Below are 21,805 nucleotides of genomic sequence, written 5' to 3' on the forward strand. Positions count from 1 at the left end.
GGGGTCATTTGAATGAAAAAGCCAAGATTACATTTTTGTTTCACCCATAAATGTGGTGTAACATCTGCTGGAGTTTGTAACCCTAGCAGTGCTGTGAGTTCCTGTGGTAACCCAACTGGAACTCTCACAGCACTCCAGGGTAACCCCTGCTCTTCTCTAGCTGGGTGTTCTCACAGCTTTCGCAGAAGAGGGTGTAGCATTTCACAGAGTGGTAGCAAAGTGAGGGGGCTCTGCCATGTGGAGGAAGCCAAGACTCCAAAATGTGGGAAGCCACAAAAGCAGACTCCAGCAGCAGGGATAGCTCTGCTGAAGCAAGGTCCAGGGTTCAGACCAAACTGACATAGAAACAGTACTCCCCGAAGGCTCTAGCATCTCCACTGCTTATATTAAATATTTTTATTACAATGTTTTCAACTTTTAAATAATCTGTTGTATCGAAGGCAGCACATTCTTTTATTTTCTTAAACTTCAAACAAAGATTTTGCACCCTTAGCTGCAGCAGGGACACTTGGAAATTATTAGCAACCCTATTTACATGCCAGCCACCTCCAAATATTTCCGTAACAACACTTAGGGCCCGGAGCCTGTCTCAGAAGAGGTCAGAGCCCAAAAGCAGAAGAAGGAGCTGGGCTCTCCCCGGGCTACGAGGCGATGTGGGAACAGCTGCCCTCAGCTCTGGGCAGGATGCACAGCTTTGAAACAAGCCAGGATTTCAGCCTCTCTCAGGACGGGAATATGCAGGGGAGTGGCGGGACAGAGAACGAATGTGCAGAAGGAGTGTTTGTCTCTCCGGTTATCTCGCAGACAGCCTCCAGCCTGCCGGACACCGAGCAGCGGCCCATTCCTGGCGTTATCTCCAGCTCGGGGAGCGCTGCCTCCCAGTTTCCAGCTGTATACCAGGCTCCGCTTAACACCGCGGGCGACCTCTGGCCCCCGGGCCCGGCACCTGCGCCAAACGCGCGGCTCCCCGCTCGCATCATGTGAGCTCGGCCCGGCTGCTGGAGAATAATTGCAGGCTTGTCCAAATTATCGTGTGAGAAGTCTGGGAGGCACATAAGGGCACCGATACTCAGCCTGCGTTAGCCTCAGGCGGCTCATTTCAGCCCCGTCTAATGCTCCTGCCTTCTGCTGACCTAGCCCAGTTGAGCCGACAAAATTTAGTACGGATTTTGCGACCTGTAAGGTCCCAGCCCATCTTTAACCATTGTAATAGATTTGCTTTAGCTCAAAGTTTTATTTTAAATTCCTAAGAAGAAATGAGCTGTGTAGCCTTACCTCTGAAAAAATTTTAAAATCTGCTCTTTCTTTTAACATGAATAAAGAGACCCTAGTATTTCTCATCTCATCACGCTTATCTCAGCATGAAGAAGATGCTCGACCTTCTGATGGATACATGTATTTTACACGGTCTTCAGAAACTTTTCACAGATAAGAACCCATTCTTATGCTAATGTCTATAACAGATTGGCAGACAGCAGACTCAGAGCCCTCTTGTCACCTCCCTGTCACTTGTGCCACGGCTCTGTGGTCTGTACAAACTACAGTATTTTAAGTGTTCAAAAAGAAGAAACAGCCATAAAACAAAACACTCCTTCCGAAATTGATTCCAAAGGCACTAGGAAAAGTCACGATGTGCTTTTTTTTTGACATGGAAAAACACGTATTTTAAACTAAAACTCTCAGATCTGCAAATCACTTCTGAATCTGTCCTTGTTTAGTACCTGCCTCTGCCTCTCATCTGTCATCTTTCTTCAGAATCATCAGAAATCTGCCAGCTGGAAAGAGTCACCAAAACTCCACCGAAAACCTCTGAAGTCCTCTCAATTTGCCTTTCCCACGTAAAAAATATTTTAAAATGTGTTTTCTGAGTGAACTTCTGGCCGCTTACATTGTCAACCCAATCACAGAGGAGTAAGTACAACCCAATCCGCAGCGAAGGACTGAGGAAGCGCAGAGCAAACCGAAAAGCGACTTTACCTACCTGGAGCCCACCTCAGCGCCCAGCACCATTCGCAGACACGGCAGCGTTTTGGGGCAGCGACCTTAATGCATTGTCCTTCCTACCGCGCTGCTAAGTGAGAGTTGAGCAACTCCTTGCACTGCTGCTTGGAGCAACAGCTCTCCCAGTCTTAACCCCCTCTCTTGGCTCTTCGCTTCTTTGCCGCTTTTTTTTTTTTTACAGAATTTTTCAGCACTAAAACTTGCAATTAGTACCAGCTAAGCCAAAGCCCCTGCTCGCCCCTGCCCTAAGCCGCACATTCCAGGGCGCTGAGCGGGGCACTGAGCTCTTTGCCGGCACCGCGCAGCTCTTCCACCCCCAGACCCGGCTCTCTGCCCCCAAACTCGATAAGGCTGCAGGAGCTCAGCAACACGCACTGAAACTCGGACAGGGGAAAAATTGGGCTCTAATCTCCAGCCTGGGTGGTTTTTATTATCCTCCTCCCCCCTCCTCTCTTTCTCTCCACACTCACAGTAGCAAGGTTGTCTCTGGACTACTCCCTGCCTTAAACTCACCAAACCAGATTTTTACTCCCAACACCTTCCCGTAAATCTGAACTGAAATTTTACCCTGCTTGCTGAGTTCTGGCTGGCTGAGGGCCAGCCAGCATTCCTGTTGTTTTAAGAAGGCAGATTAAAAAAAACAAAAACAAAACAAACAAAACCCCCCCAAAAACACCACCAGCAACACCCCACAAACAAACAAAAACCTAACCCCAAACACACAAAACCCCCCAAAATAAAAAACAAAAACACGAAAAACCAAACAAAAAAAAAAAGGGGGGGGAAAAAAAAAAAACAGAGAAGAAAACCTGGAAAGATGCAAGGGCTGGAAGGAAGTAAACTTTTAGAGCAGCTTTACTAAAAATACTGTGGGAGGGAGTGATGTGCATTTATGTCTAAAGGGCTAAAACAGTAACTTTTTCTTTTTTGGCGGTGTCAGTCATAAGATGCTTCTCAGCCATCTGCCTCCTTCAGGTGGATGGATATTTGAAAAGAAAATAAACCTCTGGTACTCACCTGAAGGACAGCAGCAGGCACCAGCACAGCAGGGAGAGGAGCCTGCACCTTTTCCTGATCCAGTTACCCCAAGGCAGTGGTAATGCTGGTTTGAGAAGTGCCACATTTTACACTTTTCTGACCTAAAGTTACATGTGGCTTCTAGAAAAGGAACAAAAGAGAAACCAGTTTATATAGAAAAAACCAATAACCAAGCCTTCTTTTAAACTCCGTGTGATCCCTCTGACCGTTGTCTGGAATGCTTAAAGAAACAATGAAGCAAGACTGTAAACTTTTTTATCCCCTTTTACCTTACCTGTCTGTGCCTGGATATGGGCTTTGATGTATTGAGACAAAGCACAAGACCTGTTTATAGTAAATGAAACCAACCAACAGAGAGATCTAACTCAGACTTGTGACTAAACAAACTGGAACAGGAAGCACACACCAGCAGATTATTTTTTTTTAAAGTAGTAATTCCTGCTAGCATTGTCATGAAACAGAAAAAGGAAAAAGAAAAAAATAAAAGGTTTTGCTTCTCCCTTCAATCACATTTGTTCAAATGCAGGAGGGTTTTTTTTGGGGGGGGGAGGTATTTTTTTTTTTGTTTTGTTTTGTTTTTTTCTGGAGGGCAAAAACCCAACCCACCTACACAACCAACCAAAATCCCCAAACAAATAAGCAATGTTCCATCATGTATATGCAAATACTTAACAGAGCAATGTTTACCACTAGTGGTGATCTGGAGATATTATTCATCTATCTGTTTCCCCATGTAGGTCATTTGTGCAACTGATTAGTATCATGACCCTCACCCCAATTAACATCTGTAATTGGTGAGTAGACAGAGGATCTTCATCTAGGATAACTGGACAGTTCAAGCCCCCAACAGCAGATTAGAAGTTCTGCAAGTTAAATCTTTAAAGAATAAATAATATTAGAGCTCAAAAATAGGGAAATGAATTGATTTTCATAATTCTTCCTTATTTTAAAAATATTTTTATTCTTAATTAATTCTTAGCAATTCTTAATTAAGAATTCTTTTTAATTCTTCTGAATTTTTAAAATATTTGTTTAGAGGTGGGTACCTACTATGCTGCCTTTTTCCGTCATATTAACTATCCTTTTTGAAAGCAGTTTGTCATTCTAAACAATAATTTTCCTAATTGTATTCTTTTTCAAGTATAGAAAAATCTCACAGGTTTTACCTAAGCATATCCACATTCACTCCCTAATAGGGTTTTGCTGCAGGCAGAAACCGATGAATCAAACTTGTAATATTATATATTATATTGGTATAATATGTAAAGCTGAGTTAAATGTTGCAAAGTTCAAGTTAACAGTGTGTTCTCTCCAAACTATCACAATTCAAAATTTGATAAAAGCATGTGATTCTAGTTTTAGCAAATGCATCAAGAATAAAAATAGCCTTTCAAAACTTAACTGCGTTAATGAGCAAATAATCATGGGAAAAATCTGTAAAGTACTTGAATTAAAATGGGAATTCAGCATTAGCAGAAAACATTTTGCAGTTAAATTTTTTAAGAAAAAATAGTCCAGAATAGTAAATAAGGAGGGGTTTAGTGGTACAAAAACCTCTCTAGTATTCTATAGTACTCTTCTTTAAACTCATGACCCATTTGCCCAAAGGGAGGCTTTCCCATAGTGTCCTCATCTGATAAGTTTGCCAATAAAGTTCTCAGGCAGAGAACCTATGCTCCATTTACTCCATTTAGAGGAGCAAATTTGCATTAGTGGCAGAAGTTGTTCCCTGCCAACATGTACAGATTACTTCTAAATGAGTGTCTCTGTAATATAACAAATAGTACAGATAATGGAAAGACATGTGAGTGCATTGTCCTGCATGTCCAGAATACAGTATACTACCAAAAGCCACGGTTGCACCAGTGTGGCAAAGTCAACTATGTGAAAGTATGCTGCTGAAAGTGCAGATCTGCCTGTTCTACTGACTCTTCACACGTGCTTGTGGGTCTTGTCTCCGAAAGCCAGTTCGTGCCTTTCTGGTGCAGGATGCAAACAAGTTTCCTTGGAAGATACCAAAGATAGGAAAGAGTTTGACTTTCTTCTTTGTTCAGTTCAGCTGCAGGTGAAGTGTGTGGCAGCACTAGGGGTGTCTGGTTAGAGCTAATGTCTGGCAGTGGCTCATCCAACAATTAAACTACCCCTTATTGCTCACCTCTGTGTGAGGAGACAGTTTCCATGGACCCAGGTGAGACTGCAAGGTACCACCTCTGTCTGCATGCTCCTGCAGGTGTAGGGATGATCAGGACACATCTGCTCACAACCATTTCATGGACTTCCAGACTTTGGTGAGGAAAGCAATTTTTGCATTTCTCATCTGCCAGCAAAACAATAGTGCAAAACCTCTACTATTTATCGCTTGTGCTTTATTCTGATTCACAGATTCCAGATCAAATAACAGGTAATGTTGCCAGGTTGTTCCTTAAGTGCACTTTCTGAGCACAAATGACAGTAGCAATTCAGGAAAATCTTTTCTTGACCACCAAATGCTGAATCTATCAAGAGCTGAGATGCGATGAAAGCAGCCTCAACAATCTGTTGTAGAAATTGTTACCATTGAGGTTTCAGGTGACCTAAAATTAAACATTAGATCTACCTGATATAATAGCAATCTGAGACATTTTTGACACAAGAATTACTTTTCTCCCTCTTGTCCCAGTTGTGTAGCTGACAAAGTGTTTTAAGGGGTTGTGAACTCCTTACATAGGAAGGAATGAGTGACCCACATGTAATTTGCTGCAGCACCTTCCAGTCTGTGTGTTAAAATGAAAGAGCAGTCACAGCTCTCCAACATGGAGAAGAGATTTCCTGTTTCTCTGCCAAACCATGGCAGGGTTTCTGACCAAAAGAAAGAATTTAATGAGTCCATAGCAAAGCAAATTAAGCTAAATGCAGCATGATTAGGCTGTGAACACTAACCTTTAGAGGCAATAGTATTTGATTAAGGAAGGTGTCCTCCATAAAATTGCAATAAAAAGGGGATTTGGGGTGTTTTTTGGAGGGCTGTGTCTCCTGGACTGTAATTTTTCCTTCTGAATATGGCTTACTGTATTATCAGTTATGTTAAACACCTATTGTAGAGTTGATCACTGCTGCCCAATAGCTGACTTTACTATAGCAAGAAAACTGCATGTTGAGTTTGGTGACTGCAATTCATTAAGGAGATTATGAAAAAAACTTTTTTCCCCTCTCTCTCTAATTGGGAAACTATGAAAAAGTGAGAGTATGTTACTCAAGAATGAATTTCTAATTATCAGAAAAGTAATTGGAGAAGTAGAACACTTGCTACCTTTGTCAAAAATTAAAAAGCCTCTACTTCAACTCTAAATTTTGTTTAAGTTTTCTAACACAGAATGTTTCCTACTACAGGTTAAACATTTGAATATAGTTCGGCAATCAAAGAGTCTGTCAATAATACAGCAGATAATACGGAGTCTGTAATCATACAGCATTTGATTTTTTCCCAGTTAAAGTTTGGAGAGTGAGCACTTCTGATAGTGTTCTGTGAAATCGTGTCCCTTCCTATGTAAAAGATCTCAATATGTTTAGTCTGTAACACAGCACCTTCTTCTTTAGAAAGGTCTTGTTTTCTTTGTGACACTTCCATGCAGTCTGTTTGTACCTCTGCCACTGTGCCTCCCCTGTCATCTCCTCCCAGTCTGTACCTCTTGCTTTCCTACTTGGTGGTTTGACCATCCTACCCCTCTCAACAGCTGCTTCCTCTACACACATTTCATATTCAGGCTTTCATTTAAATTCTTCATTTCTCAGCCCTTCTCATTCTTGTCTCCATCTCAGCACTTTGCCTCTGCCTCTGCCTTTCCACTCCAGCAGCACCAGCCCAGGTCACGGTAATATTTGCTTTTCTACAAGTAACTAACTTCATGTGTTCTGCCATGCTGTCCTCACACCAAATACAATCCCCAGAAAAAAAGAAGGAGGTAAAGCCACTGGAGTCTTTTCCTCGAGTCCCTCCCAAAGGCTATTTGCTGTGACAGCAGTGAGATTCCCAGTGTTGTGTTTTGGGATGGAGATGACATGCCTGGGGGCATGCCCTCACCTGAGCCTGGCAGAAGCTCTGTTGCCTGCCTGGCCATGCTGAAGGTGCTGTCTTCTCTTTGCCCTCCATCCCAGTGCAATAACTCTCCTCCCTCTCCAGGTCCCGGCTCCAGGTGGCAGTGCCCGCTGTGCAGCCCTTCACACCCGTGGGAGCTGTGTACAAGGCAGTGGGTTTGCACCTGCTGTGTGCAGGAGCCCCCAGCAGCAGAGGTGCAGCCACAGTGGCCCCACGGCTGCTCCCCTTGGCCCAGGGCCTGCGAGCTGCCAGGGGCTCTGTCCCCAGCAGTCCTGGCTGGGGGTGTCACAGCTACGCCATCCAGGATGGCAGCGGCTGCTTCTCTTTGATGGAAGCCCTTCACCCAGGGCATGTTGGTATATGTGCCACGTGCTCCTGCTGTGTTTGGCTAGCAAAAAGTCCTTGGGGGGTTTCTGGCCAGAGGCATATATTGGGGCATTTTAATTCAGGGCTGTCAGCATGGTGCACATTGGCTGTAGTCAAACATGACCTTACATAACCTAAACCCACAACACAACAAGCTGTTGCTCCTCTTCCCTCTTGATTTTTTTAAAGTTTTGGAGGGAAGAGAACTCCTCACTTTCACAGAGCCACAGGCAACATCACCTCCAACACAGAAATAATAATAGTTATACCATTTCTGTTATTATTATGCTGATCTCTTTCACACATACAAAGTGGTTTTCCAGCCCTCGTAATAAAATGAGGACCTGAAAAAGCAAGGGCAAACCACTCTGAATGTAGAATTACCCTTCTCTCACAGCTCAGAAGAGTAGATAGTTTGCACAGGTTGTCTTGGAGTTGTGTTCTTCCTTGCAGATTGTTGAGAATTCACAGCTGAAAACTTGGGTACTCTCCTCACAGCAAACATTCTTTAGCTCAAAACTGGGAGCCATTGCTGGTGAAATCAGAAGCAGGGTAAAATCACAAGGCTCTGCGGTCAGATTTAACCCTGGCTGGGAGTCACACAGTTCTGGTCTGGTATTTACTCTGAAGTCACTTCTTTTGGAAGGGAAGTGAAACAGGCACTGTGCAGCAGAAGCAGTTCAGCAGGAAATTATCGTTATGTACTGAAGCGAGCCCTAAGAACAGAACAAAGCCAAGTAGAATTCAGCTGTTTATTAATCCTTGTAAAAAGGGGGAGGGAGGAGAGAAAAGACATGGCCTAAATTCACTTTTGTCTCTCAGCACACATAAGCAGCAAGGTCTGAGAGGCCACCGAGACGACATCAGATATCACAGTGGTACATGTAGACACTTGTGTGCACGGCTGGGTGTGAGCTTGAGGAGAGGTCAGGGGAACAACCAGGAAGGTTTGTGACTGTGGGAGGGAGGGGGTGTTCACACACATCCCGTAATAGTCATGGGTGGTTACCAGAAAAAAAGGACTCAGATGACTCAGGGACTTGAAAATAATGGTGAGAGAAGGTTTTTCACGCTCCAATGGACAGAAGTACTCCAGCAGGACATGGACAAGGGCTGTGGGACTATAATGCAGACAAGGAAGCCACCAAACAGGAAGGTCACCCAGATACACAAGATCTCTGTACCACATAAGCCTTATGTTAATAAACACGGATATTCTTTTTTACTTAAACAGCCAGGTAAAATTAATTATTATTTTTTTTAAATTAGCAATTTTCAACAAAACCAGGAATTTCCTGGTTCAGGAAAAATCAGATAATCATGAAATAGTTTATTTCAGCAACAGATGACACTAAATCAGAAGACTCCTCTGCAGGCTTTCAGTAGAACTGTTCACCTGCACTGTGGTAACCTGGTGCTTTACTTCTGTATTCTGTGCATTGCTTGCAGCTTCTGAGCCCTCAGTAGTCTCCAGTCTACCCACCCATCAGTAATTATGGCATTATAGAATGTTTTGAGTTGGAAAGAACCTTAAAGACCATCTAATTCCAGCCCCCTGCCACAGACAGGGACATCTTTCACTAGACCAGGTTGCTCCAGGGATGGGTCATCCACAACTTCTCTAAGCAACCTGCTCTAGTGCCCCAACACCTTCATTGTGAGGAATTTCATTCTAAAATCTAGTCTAAATCTATCCTCTTTCAGTTTAGAACTCCTTCTGAAACTTTTTAACATTTTCAAGTAACAGTTTTTGTAAAAATGTTTGGTTTTCATGCTCTTGACTGTCTAACCCTGGAAGCACATATGCTCAAAGACAAATTTCAGCAAAAAAATATGGTATTCACCTTGACTTTCATCAAAGTTCTGGGTTGATACTCAAATTCAGAGATTGTTCTTGTTTCTAATACTTATTCTGGTACAGGAGTTCATTCAACAATGGGTGACAGATGTCAGACACCAGTTTCCATGAGATCAAACTAATTTTTGAAATAATTCCTTAAAATATTCCCATTGGGCCATGATAGGGCAAAACAAAAAGTAAGATTGGGCCCTTGACCACCTTTTATTCAACATTACCCATGTTTTCTCATCCCAGGCTTTGGGAAGCTGCAGCTTTCTCCCACAGCTGAGTAAACTCCAAACACCAAGTGCCAGCATCCAGCTCCATGTCTCTTCACCTCCAAAAAGGACACAATAATTAATAATTGATGATGCACAAGGGAAAAAGAGGAAGCAGACTACTAGGAAAGATAAGAATTAGCAATGGGGACAGAAGGAGTAATTAAACATGACAAAAGATCCACACACCTATCTGGGAAATAGGAACAGAAGGCTGTGTGACAGGAGAATAGTTGAGGCCACAATATTTTCTCTGCTCTCTCCCTTTCTTTTTTTCCTTTTCTTTTTTTAGAGAAAGACAAACGCACAAAAAACTGACATCATGCTGGAAAAACTAATTGAACTGTAAGCCATTACAAGAGTTGGATTTGCACTGAATAGTCTCGAAGGGTGTAGACTCAAAATTGGATATAGGAAATCTAAAAACATTCTGCTTGCCTGTCTAGTCCACTTGAAACCTAGAGAGAGTGACCAGCTCACTCTCAGACAGGAATACTCTTAGTAGCACTGAAGTCCAGTTTTGAAAGTTTCTGTGATTATCTTTTTATAACTGATCATCATATAACAGCAGCATAATGTGTCTTGTTGCAATATTTGAAGAAGATCCCTACTCTTACCAGCCCCTTTAGATTCATAGCAGCAAGATGAACAGTACAACATGCATTTGAGGTGTTATACAGAAAGCATATTTATCAGCTTAATTCCCTTATTTGCACTGTCCGGCAGTTGGCTAATGATGAACATTTGCATGTTTCTGTTTCTTCCTCTTTTTTCAATATTACACAGCATCTTTTCAGCCTAATCTGAGAGTTCAAACAAATTGGTTCTAAAGAGCAATTAAATCCTCCCTAGCTGAAAATTAATTACAAATGTACAGTGTAAAGGTGAAATTCACCCAGCCTATGTGAAAAATGGGGACTGTAGATACTTGAATGAAAGACATGGCACATTAAAATTCATGCTTTATTTTAGTCTTAGTTGCAACATTCTAAGCAATTTACTGTTCTTTAAAAAATTAATCAAGAAATGCAAATGTTTAGCATTGCATATATCAATTAATGAATAAGAACAAGATCAAAATAAAACTATGATTCTGATTATACATAACATGGCAAATGGAAAAACTTGGAACACAGTCATAAACGGACACAGAGACAGATGGTTTGACTTTTAAATAAGTACGACTTTTAAAGTTATATTTATGTTGTTTGAGTATAACTCACAACAAAAAAGGCAATTCTTGCTGTTTCATCTTTCCAGTCCAGGTGTACTCTACCCTAAGAAAGATCTGTTGACAAAGTCTATTCAGACAATAAATTCTGTGGAGAAAAACATTGGGATGTGACCCACATTTGGCAGCATCCATGACCAAATCCCTCCAGACCTACAGTAAGATAAGTAACATTAGTGACCATAATAAACATTATCTCCACTGTAGGTTTTTCCATTAGGAACTCTGATGAAATATTAGGCAGGTTAATTAATGGGATTCACTAGAAGAAAAACTAATGGCTTAGTCTGCTCTTGGTAAGTGAAGGTCAAATAAATCTGTGCACACTAAAAGAGTCTCTTAACAACAGCAGTAAGAAGTTCAAGTTGCCACAGACCTGATGACTTACACTGCCTGGAAGCCAGCCACCCTCTGTACCATGTAATGGGGCTCTGCCATCCCTGTCAGACAAAATCCCTGCTCCTATAAAATTAGAGAGATTATATGAATTTTATAGGCCTTAATTGTGGGGTGTTTCTTTTAATTCTATTAGCTTAGTCATTAGTGGTTTGCTAATAATAGCCTTGACATAGCCAAAATATCTACTAGTATTGTTTAAAGCAGGAGAGATGGAGAGGAAAGGGGTGCACAGAGTCAGGAGCACCTTTCCTCTAGCCAATGCTGATATGACTGGGTTTTTAGCAGCACTTTCTACTATAATGGCCAAGGTGTGGTATTTTTTTCTTTTTTTCTTCTACTTCCATAAGCTTTACTACATTTCAGTTTTCTTTTCCTTCTCTTCTCTTCTCTTCTCTTCTCTTCTCTTCTCTTCTCTTCTCTTCTCTTCTCTTCTCTTCTCTTCTCTTCTCTTCTCTTCTCTTCTCTTCTCTTCTCTTCTCTTCTCTTCTCTTCTCTTCTCTTCTCTTCTCTTCTCTTCTCTTCTCTTCTCTTCTCCTCCCTTTCTCTCTCTCTCTCTCTCTCTCTCTCTCCCTCCCTCTCTCTCCCCCATGCAGATGTAGCTTTTTCCAAAATTCAGCTGTTTAAACTGCAGACAGAAAAAAACTCCATACATTCTACCAAGTGTGCAGGAGTAAGTGGAGAAATCTAGAAGGAGGCATTGAACATCTGAGAAATATTTCAGACAGAAACCACACAAAATCCTAGAGTGCTCTGACCCTATTCTCTCCCATCTGCTACCACTTTGTTAGTACAAGCTGAAGCTGAGCTGACAGAGAAATCATCTAAGCACTCCCAAAATGTAGTTGTGGTCAGAGCCATCTTACTCTGCATTAACAGCCCCTGAGCCACCAGGGAGGTGCTACTGACTGCAGCAGTGAGGGAAGCACTCAGTTATCGAGGAATGTCCACCACCTGGGAACAAACCTGTTCATGCCCACAAGCTACTGCAGTGGCACCAGTTTCATGCCATCACACTTCCTTTCACATCAGCATCATGAAAAATTTCACAAGGTCAAATAGTTTTCCCCTTTCAAGGTGAGGATCTTTACTAAAAATTGAAATTTTCATTGACTTGTGTGCTCTTGTTCATAGTTTTCTTGTGGAAGGTAGAAGAGCAATGATGAAAATGGCTTTACAAAAATCTAAATCTCTGAGATACGGTGTTTCCATTCTCCTCTATTATAAACTGTTTCCATTCAAACAGGTAAGAAAATATTAATTTTACTGTACTTATTTGGAATGAATTCTAAAAAAGTTAATTGGGTTGAAGTCTCTAAACTAACAAGACAGCAGGACATCTACTGCAATCGGGGCTCCATTTCCAGATCCACACATTACAGCTGTCACAAAAAGCATTATTTTGAGCAGAGAGCCTGCCATTAGCAGCCAGCATCATAGTACAATTGTGGTAATAATTGGAAGAAGAAAACCAAATTTTGCATACCTATCAATAAGCTCTGCTTGCAGATGGAAGGATGTTTTTTTCCTGTTAGCTGCAGCCCTGCAAAGAGCTGACTACTTGAAAAACAAGCTGGAGGCCTTTTGTCTTTGTGTTGTCACAGAGTCACAGTGCTGGAAGAGACTTTGAGAGGTCATCCTGTGCATCTCCCTTCCTTAAGGGATGAGCTGTTATTCCCACAGTTTCTGACAGATACTTTGCCGTTAATCATCACTGTTAATTATGAGCCTGGAGACTATGTTGTACCCACAGTGCTTTTGGTGGGGACTGTACTGGTGGTGCAGATACATGGTATCATAGAAAAAAGATCCAGCTTTCTGCTCCTTACCTGTGTTGGCTCAGAGGAACAAAGGAATCCAGAGGAGAAGGGAAAGAAACAATAATTTACACTAGCAAACCATCAGGATTCTGAACACAAAGGTGCTTTTTGTGGTTTGGGTTACTTTTAATTAGGGTCATACTTTGTAATAGTGATCATGAGAGCTATGCATGACACTTCCTAGCAAAATGACTCAAATTCCTGCCTGAATTTTTGCAGTATGCAGTGCTTTCAAGCATAATGGGCTTAGATCCACAAATTTGCAGCTTGTAAGCTATTGAGACTATAGCAGAGAGATCCAGAATACCAGAAAGAAAACTCACTTGTTATCATTTCAGCTACTGCTTATGCAAAATTCTATAACCACTGTGTGTGTGATGGATGCAAACACAAGTCTTTGTCGTGCCCATCAGTGCAAGGTAGGAGAAAATAAGAGGTGTTTTGAATAGTCCAAAGAGCTGACTATGTAGGGGAAAAAATAATGAAGAAATGTGTTAGACAGGATGGCAAATGGCTGAAGAAATGTCCTTTGCAGAGGCAGAAGGCCTAGAGGGTAAGAAGAGGAAAGGAAGGAAGGTCAAGTGACTTATTCAGCTTCTTCTGCTGCTCTGGATAAGAAAAATATTTTCTTCACACCAAGTCAGCAAAAGCATTTCCTGACATCTTGATCTCTTTGCTGCTGTCTCTTTTTCAGTGAAAGCTGCTTTCTAAAAGGCATTGAAAAACGTGGGTGCTGGTCAAAGGAATGTATTCCCAGGCTTAATGCTGACTCTGTTGCCAGAACACCCAGGCATTTTCCATCATGCTCCTGTGCCAAGGGTGAGCCTCACTTAGGCAAAGCACACTGTGCAGAGCAGGTGGAGAGTGTAGGGAATGGAGCAGCATGAGCCAGCAGCCAAGCAGAAGCTGGGAGGGCTGGCATCAGGAAATCTGATGTGTACAAAGCCAGGTGTGGGTGCCTGATTTAAACCAAACCCTTAGACAACTTCTCTTCAGGCATTCAAGCCTGCAGAGTGTTTTTGGGTTTTCCTCCTTCCCTGCAGGCAAGTCTGTAGCTGGGTGCAGTTCAGGGTTGTACTCCTGCCGCCGTTCAGCTGCTGTGAACCCACTGAGTTTTAAACTCATTAGTGCTGTGTGAAACAGCACTGAAAATATTTCTCTGAGTAAGTCAAGCAGCAAAGGGAACCTGGGGCAGGATTTGTCTCTGCTTTTTCTGAAATGTAAAAGGTAAATGGGGACTTCCCTCTGCACTCAGGTAGAGCTGATTTTACTCTTATGGGACGAGCTGTTAATAATTCCAGATCTTTCTTATTTATGCCTTTTCATATGCTTTTAGTGAGAACAGGTGAAGTTCTGCAGTGCAGCTGCCTAAACTGAAAAATCTGTTTGCATGATTTGCAGAACTCCAAGAAAACAAGCTTGAGAAAAAGCCGTAAATATTTTGTATAAATGTAAACTACTCCACTCACTAGCAGGATTCGGACCCACGGTTCCCCCTGCTCCTAAGGCTGGACGGGGCCAGCGGCAGGAGGGGAAGGAGCGGCGGCGGGCGGGGGAGCGCAGGATGGCCGTGCCGGGGACGGCTGCCGCAGCGCCGCTGCTGCTGGAGCCTGGCAGTGGCCGTGTGCTGACACCTTCCAGGACCTGCGGTGATGCCACTGTCCCTGTCCTGCGAGCCCCGAGGCAGAGCAGTGTCTCTGGTCCGGATTGCCAAGTGATGAGCGCCCTGCTTACCTCCCCCTCACAAGGATTGCTGCAATTCTGTCCTGTTAGCACACTCCGAACAGACAAATTATTAGGAGCACGCGAAGCGCCCCGGCTAACCCGAGTGAACTCATCACGCAGACTTGTATTTTGCTTTTCAGGGTGCAGAGCAGTCCTTCCGAGGCTGGACAGCAAATGGCAGCCGAGGAAGTTTCCCCGCTGCCACCGAAGCTCGGCATGGCTAGCACGCATCCTGCCAGCCAAACCTGCCGTGCTGATCCTGAACCTGGAGTGACCCTGGGTCAGCTGCACCTCCTGCCTTGTGTTACAAGGAAATGCCATGCAGCAGCACCCCATGACCTGCTGTTTTAGGGAGATGGCCATCTATGAAAAACTCTAGTGGAAAAAACAGCTTCCACCAGGTCTCTCCATTATGTGCTCATTCTTTTTTAAGTTCTCAAACTAGTTTTTTCCCCTTCTTTTTTTATTTTTTTTTTTCCTTTCTCCCCTGTTGCTAATGAGCACTTGAGAATTTGATTTAGCTCCTTGGAATGACTGCCACTTACTGCTAGAATGTTAATCTGTCTAAACCCATTCAGCTCCTCTTACTCGGAAGTCAATCACCTGGAGCCTGCATTTTAAAGAGATGCTGGCTAAAGCAATCGCAAGAGCAGAGATGTTTTGGGACAATTCCCACAGCTGGGAGTAATCTCGGGAAACTCATACCAGGCGGCAGACAGTATTGAATCCCCGGGATAAGCAGAGCTGGAGCAAGCCCCGACAGAGACCAGAAGCTCAAATGGAGGGGAGACAGGAGGCTATTGAGCTGCAGCTCCCACACGGGATGCCGCACCGGAGTGTTTTGGGGAACAACCTTTAGTTAATGGTGAGAATATACCCAAAGAGGGCGTAGGCAAACCAGGACAGAGGAGGTACGCCAAATCACAGCTGGAGATAAAGCTTTAAAGTGTCAGAGGAAGAGTTTGGCTTTCCAGAAGTGATTAGAGAGATGATTTAATTTGTCTTGTACTGTCCATTTTTTAACCCCTTTGGAGGGGGAGAAAATGCACAGAATTCCATACTAAATGTAGGAGACACGGGCATCACTTGGAATAGTTGATGATGTAGTGGAGCTGCGTATCTGTGAATCATTCCACCGTGTTGTTCTGGAAATGCTCCTGTTTTAGCTTCCTTAGAGCAGCCCCTGTCTGTCGGACCGTGCTGCCGGGCCAGAGGGGCAGCACCCCTGGCCGCGAGTAGGAGAGACAACATCTAGGGGTGCACGGGGAGTGGAGGGGACCATGAAGTCCCTGACTACCAGAATTGCTCCTGGGCATTGCTTGGCATTTTTTTACATGGGAAGAAGTGCGTTTTAGCTGTGGTACACCCCACATCTGTCACTGTCCCTTCACTCCTTGTGCAGCTCTCTGGTGGCAAACTTGGCAGAGAAAAGATGTAATAATTTAACAGCAAAATAGGTTGCTTTGCTGCTGCTAGAGAGGAGCAGACTGATCCTGTGATCCCATGTGAAAAAGCACATTTTTGGAATAAGCAAATGTTCAGAGTCATTATTTGCTCTTTGAATAAAATTGTTCTTTCTAAATAAGAAATGTGTCTTTGGAGTGCATCTCCAGAAACTTTATAAATGAGAAATGCAGAAGGAAGGTCACAGTATGGATTTTGTCAGCATATGGAACCTTTTATGAAAGTAGACAGTCTGAGGTGGAAGTGGGATTCCTTTAGGTACATGTACATTTATCTTCTGTCCTAGTTCTGAAACAGAAGAACATTGAATATTAAAAGTCAAATATGCCATTATTATTGTTTATAAGCAAAATGGAAGATTATGTCTCTAAGGTTTAGTAGACCTATTTTACATGAGACCTAATGCTAAAGAGCATGATCAAAAGTATATTTTAGCTGTTGCATGTAAACCTGCAGTATGCAGGCACAGTAATACTCTACTATCTAAGTTTTGACACAGAATTTCTTTAAATTACTTATTAGTTGGCAAAAGTCATTTGAGGGATTAAATATAGCAATATCAATGTGGTTCAAGTTCTCAACAAAAGGGTTTTTTGTTGTCTGCAATGGAAGAGCTACATTTGTGAATTTACTTCTAATTTTCTATAGATTCAAATGGAAAAACTGTGGGAAGAGCAATATATTTTGCTTCTGGAAAATTCAGAAGAAAAGGATGGACTCACACTGCTGCAGTTTACCAGCAATGCACCCACTGCAGAGTCCTTCAGGGGAATGCCTGGTAGACAGTAGTACTAGCAACCTGCTACACCTAAAGCCATCAAAGAAAACATCCAAAAATGGCCATTATTGAAAGAACAAGATGTTTTCACAAATGAGCCTGTGCTGGAAAAAAAGAAAGAGCATGAAGTTCAGACAGGTTTCTAAGCTAATTTTTTTGAGGCTAATTTCTTCATCAATTCTTGGTGAAGAGATTAAGAGATGGACAGATTGTAGGTACCTGAAAAAGATTTCTAAACTCCTGTCAACTGGAGAACCCATTTCTTAAAACTGAATAAATCTTCAGCTTATTTCAGCTCACAGGTTTTAAGCTTTTTTAAAAAAAGTTTTAATGATTTCTATTTTATTTTAATTATTTGAGATCTAAAGCAGATCTGTTTTTTTGACACACAAGTATTCAGAGCTTTTGGCAGTGATGGGAAGAAGATAAAACAAAGCTATTTAATGTCTGGATGAAATAACCAGACCTGCCAAAAAATGTCTTTGGGAGGTGGAGAAAGCAGTCTTCAGGTTTTTCTTTATCTATCATTGTGGCTGAGGGACAGATGAACACCTGTACCAGTGATGGCTGTGGGACCTCTGCTTTGCACCCCTCAGCACAGGGGCAGTCACCCTGGGCTCGGAAGCATAGAGGGGACCCAAATCTCCCAAGCCTGGACAAGACATGGTCCTGCTGCCAATGCAGCCCCTGCAGAAGGATTAAAAGACCTATATTAAAAGATTATATTTGAATTCACTCTGCAAGTATATCAGAGGTATCTAATTTTAAAGATCTTTAGAAAGTATGGCAGCCACAAGCTTGATCTTTCAATAATTTGTGTGAGTCCCATTCCCTGAAAAGTAAAGGTTTGTTATAAATGGTTGTCAATGACTGGGGTTAAGCTGTAAGCTGATCTGGAATTTTTTTAATAAAGTGGCTTTTATTTGCAGAAAGCTGCTGAGTAAAGCTGCTACAATGCCACCCTATATTTAAAACCACTGTCGTAGTGTTTTAGATAGTTAGGCACACATTTAACTGTGAGGTCTGGCAGAAGATATGCACCAAACTCCAGCACACAGCACTGGTACAAGGTATACTCCTCTTGTATGTGTGGCTGCCACAAGAAGTGAAATTCCATCACAGTCAAACATGACTGCCTACAATTTGCAGGTATATTTTTCCAATCCCAAGCTGAAACCCTAAAGAACATCAAGATCCAGCAGCATGGTCTGATGCTAAGAGTCTCAAATGCTTTGCATGGGAAATTGTCTTCCTGAGCTTCAGCAGACTGAAAATGTGCAGACATAAACTTCTTCCAGCTGAACTTGACATCTCCAGTACAAACTTCTCAGCTGGGCTGGTTATCTTCTGCTTATGGAAATCTCATGCCCCGGAGCTGACCTCACTTGTGTTAACTAAAGAAGTGATTCTGGATAAAACCTTCTGCTAACATTTTCTTCTGTGTGTCCTGGCCTGGGGTTTCAAAACCATGGGCCAAATCCTAGCCATTACCAGCCTCAGGAAAACCTACAAAACAGCTGCCTGTATGAAAATTCCTATGTTCTTTCCCACACTGCTCACCAATTACTAGGAAACACAAAGCACACTTGTCTTGGGATGTACAATTTCTGACAGAATTATTGAGTTTCAAAAGAGCAACACATTTCCTCCCATCTCTGCTGGAGCAAGCAGAACTCCTACCCCTTCAGCCTGATTGGGCAATTCGGCTTTTACCACATTCTGGTCTCTTGCCAACCCCAGGAGCCCAGCACCTTATCTCCAGGCAGGTTAGACCTTTTGGGTCACAGCCAAGCTCCCAGGTTCCCAAGTAACCACTGGCTGCACCCAGGACAACGTATCATTTCATCTGCTCTGGGCTCTAACAAAATTTTCAAGCCCTTCCCAGAAGGGAAAGGCCTTAACAAAAACCCCCAAAACAATACAAAAAAACCCCAAATCTAAAACCAAACCCACAAAACCCCAAACAAAAACTGTTTCCAGGAGACAACAGATGGGAAAAAAAGGGAAAGGGTTTAAAGGTTACAAGGTCAAAAATTGATCTGTAGAAGACTGGAGGGAGACAGCAAGCAGAGCATCCTTGAGAGCACACTCGATTACTTGAAGCTGTCCAGAGGCAGTGGCCACCACTGGGTAGCTCTGCACAGGGACTCACTCAAGAGGACTTGGTGTGGACACAGGCCACCAAGGTGCCTACACAGCTCTCTCCTTCTGCTGGTATGTGAGATCAGTCTAACAGGGCCAGGAGGAGTTCCTGAGATTATAATGGTGTCTTCCTCTGTCTGCTTACACCAGGACAAGGAAGGTCTTTCGTTATTAAGGGTGTAAATGTCCCTTCAAACCCTCTGGAAGGCACACAGTAGCCTTTTGGCACCATGAACTCCCATGGTGTCATCCCATGAAGTCTGTCATATGGCTGTATGAAATGGTAGGACAGACCTCCCATTTTCTTGCTCTGAGGTGGACAAAGCTGTCTGGGAAGAACTGGAAGAGGCAGGTGCAGAACTAAAAGCTCCCTTTTCCTGTTCATGATTTTGAGAGTGGGTATCAGCACTGGGGTATTACCTTGATGGCAATGCAGAGTGGCTCAGAAGCAGCAGCTGCCTTTGAATATGAGTGCTTTAGAGGAATATGAACTCTGACAATGTATTGCTGAGGCCGGAGAACACCCTTCAAATTTGAACCCTTTGAATTCAACAGAAAACTGTTCAAAATCCCTCTCTGCTATTTAAGGCAAGTCTATCAAGCTGGAATTAATAGTGCTGTGCAGAAACAATACAACTTACAGCCATCAGGTTACAGGGGAATAACCTTATCTTCCTCATAATGAGTTGTATCATATAATAGTGACATAACTCATCTGGGTGACATGGCAATCGAAACCAAGAGGGCTGTGCTCCGTTGCAGGGGTTATGCTGTACATGCAAATTGTGCTTATAGGGTTTGGCTTCTCTGCAAGACTGCTGTGGTTAGTTACTGCTGCTAAGTGCTAATCCCTGGGAGCAAGGGTGGGACAGAGGGAACCCCAGCCTTTGTGCCTTTCCAAGCACCACAGGAACAGCACAGCACAAACTGAGCCTCAAGCCCCAAATGCAAAGGATCGTAGTCAACTTGGGCTAAATCTCAAAGCAGCTCCTTTACAAAAGCCTTTAAAATGATCACCTGTTTTTTTATCCGCAGGCATTTCGCAAACCCAGTACAACCAGCTATCCATTCCCGTAAAACATGAACAACAGAATTCAGAAATACGACTCGCATGAAAGGCTTTAGACAAACCAAACAGGTGAACAAAAGCTCAGTGAGACCCTCTTTGGCCTGATAGCTCTCTTCATAGATAGACAGACTTCTGTTTAGGTACTTGGCATCTTGCAAGGGAATAAAAGGGATCTAATATATAGAAAATCTAGAAAATTTTTATTTTTCTTTTATTTTGAACACACTTTTAAACACTCCAAAGCACTGACTAGGTACAGATTACTTCACTCACATCAGAGAATGGAAACACAGCTATGTAAAAGAACCCTTTTCACTGCAGAGAAACATCCCCTTCCAGTGTTTGTAAACACATATTGAATAATAGTCTTAAATTCATCAGCTAAAGCAAGCTAAAAGCTTGTGGGGAAATTTCAGCGGAAGAAAAACACAAGGTGTACAAGACCTAGTGCAACTTTCTTAAATTCTTTCTGGCATCTGTAAAAACTATATTTACATGTTTTTTAAAAACCTTTTTCTAAAAATTCTTTCTTTTTAACCAGGGCTTTGCAGCCTCTATCCACTCTCCTTAAAACTTTCAGCTGGCTTTAAGCTAACAATGTGCTTATTTTTGATGAACAACAGGGGAAACTTCTAACTAGCAGCATTACTTGGATTTTTTCTTTTGTGCTGCTTATTGAAAGATAGATTGTGAATGCAGACAAGCAAGCTATTCAAAGTCAGCTGTAGTATAGATTCACAGATCCAGCACTTTTAACAAATCCTGCAACATCATATACAAAAGCTGGGAATATAAATAAAGCTAACAATTGTAATTTAATGGAAAAAGAAAAGAAAAATTCAAATCTACCACCATCAGGAAACACAGGTTCATAAATTCTGTGCCTTCCCTTACCATATGCAGTAAATTAGGTTATCCATAAGATGGAAGGCTTCCGAAGTCTTGAATGGCAGAAAATCACGTTCATTACCCAAAAATTGGCATGTCTTATTGTGAAGGTGTCACAGATAGTTCTTCCTGAAATATGAAATCTGATTGCTCAGAACAGGATGCTTTTCCTGCAAATTGTTGGTTTGATTCTAGTTCGGGTAGCAGCTGTCATTCAGCTTTGGCAGTTCAGCCACTGCTGCCTACCAGGAGAGATGTCTTGGCAGAGAAGGAGACACCATCCGGAAGATAAATGGAGCTGAATTCTGGGGGAGCCCCCACCACAACCCAGAACCTCAGCATTGCCCCTGTTGTATATTACAGCACATCACAAAGGCTCCTTCTAAGCCACATGAGGTGCTCACATGAAGGTGAGGCCATTTTAGAAAACAGAACATGTAGAAGACATGCCAAATGCACACAGAGACATGAGAATCCTTCCTTGCCTCAAGATAACTCTCCTGGTCACCGCAGTTAGTGGGAGCTTTGCTAAATGAGTGCTGTGTGGAACCACTTTTGGTTTCCTCATCTGGCATAACAGTACATAAAATAGCACCATAACAGCCTTTCCTTGATTACAGAGCTGATATGTGATCCAGTGTGGTGACATTTTGTCATAGTATAAATCTGACTGAATATTTCTGAATTTTGACTT

The 21,805-nt window shown here is 42.6% G+C and overlaps 1 protein-coding gene across 2 annotated transcripts in view; it reads right to left on the reverse strand.

Moving 5' to 3' along the window:
* RBM47 (RNA binding motif protein 47) overlaps window positions 1-3,397 on the reverse strand; it is a 76,722-nt gene extending 73,325 nt beyond the window's left edge. Inside the window, exons 1-2 of one of the 2 annotated variants that reach the window (XM_014263212.2) lie at window positions 3,314-3,397; window positions 3,019-3,159 (exon numbers count right to left, since the gene is read on the reverse strand). Coding sequence is in view for 1 of the 2 variants with exons in the window: in XM_005517758.3 (XP_005517815.2) it covers window positions 1,982-2,010 (29 nt within the window). In the remaining variant the exon portion in view is untranslated. Of the gene's footprint in view, window positions 1-1,981; window positions 2,398-3,018; window positions 3,160-3,313 lie in introns of those variants that run through there. The other variant, XM_005517758.3, reaches the window with a different exon arrangement.
* Between the last annotated feature and the right edge of the window lie 18,408 nt (window positions 3,398-21,805).

Source organism: Pseudopodoces humilis, chromosome 6 (assembly GCF_049639895.1).
Source record: "Pseudopodoces humilis isolate 2021_Gansu_Grassland_sample_001 chromosome 6, ASM4963989v1, whole genome shotgun sequence".
NCBI lineage: Eukaryota > Metazoa > Chordata > Aves > Passeriformes > Paridae > Pseudopodoces > Pseudopodoces humilis.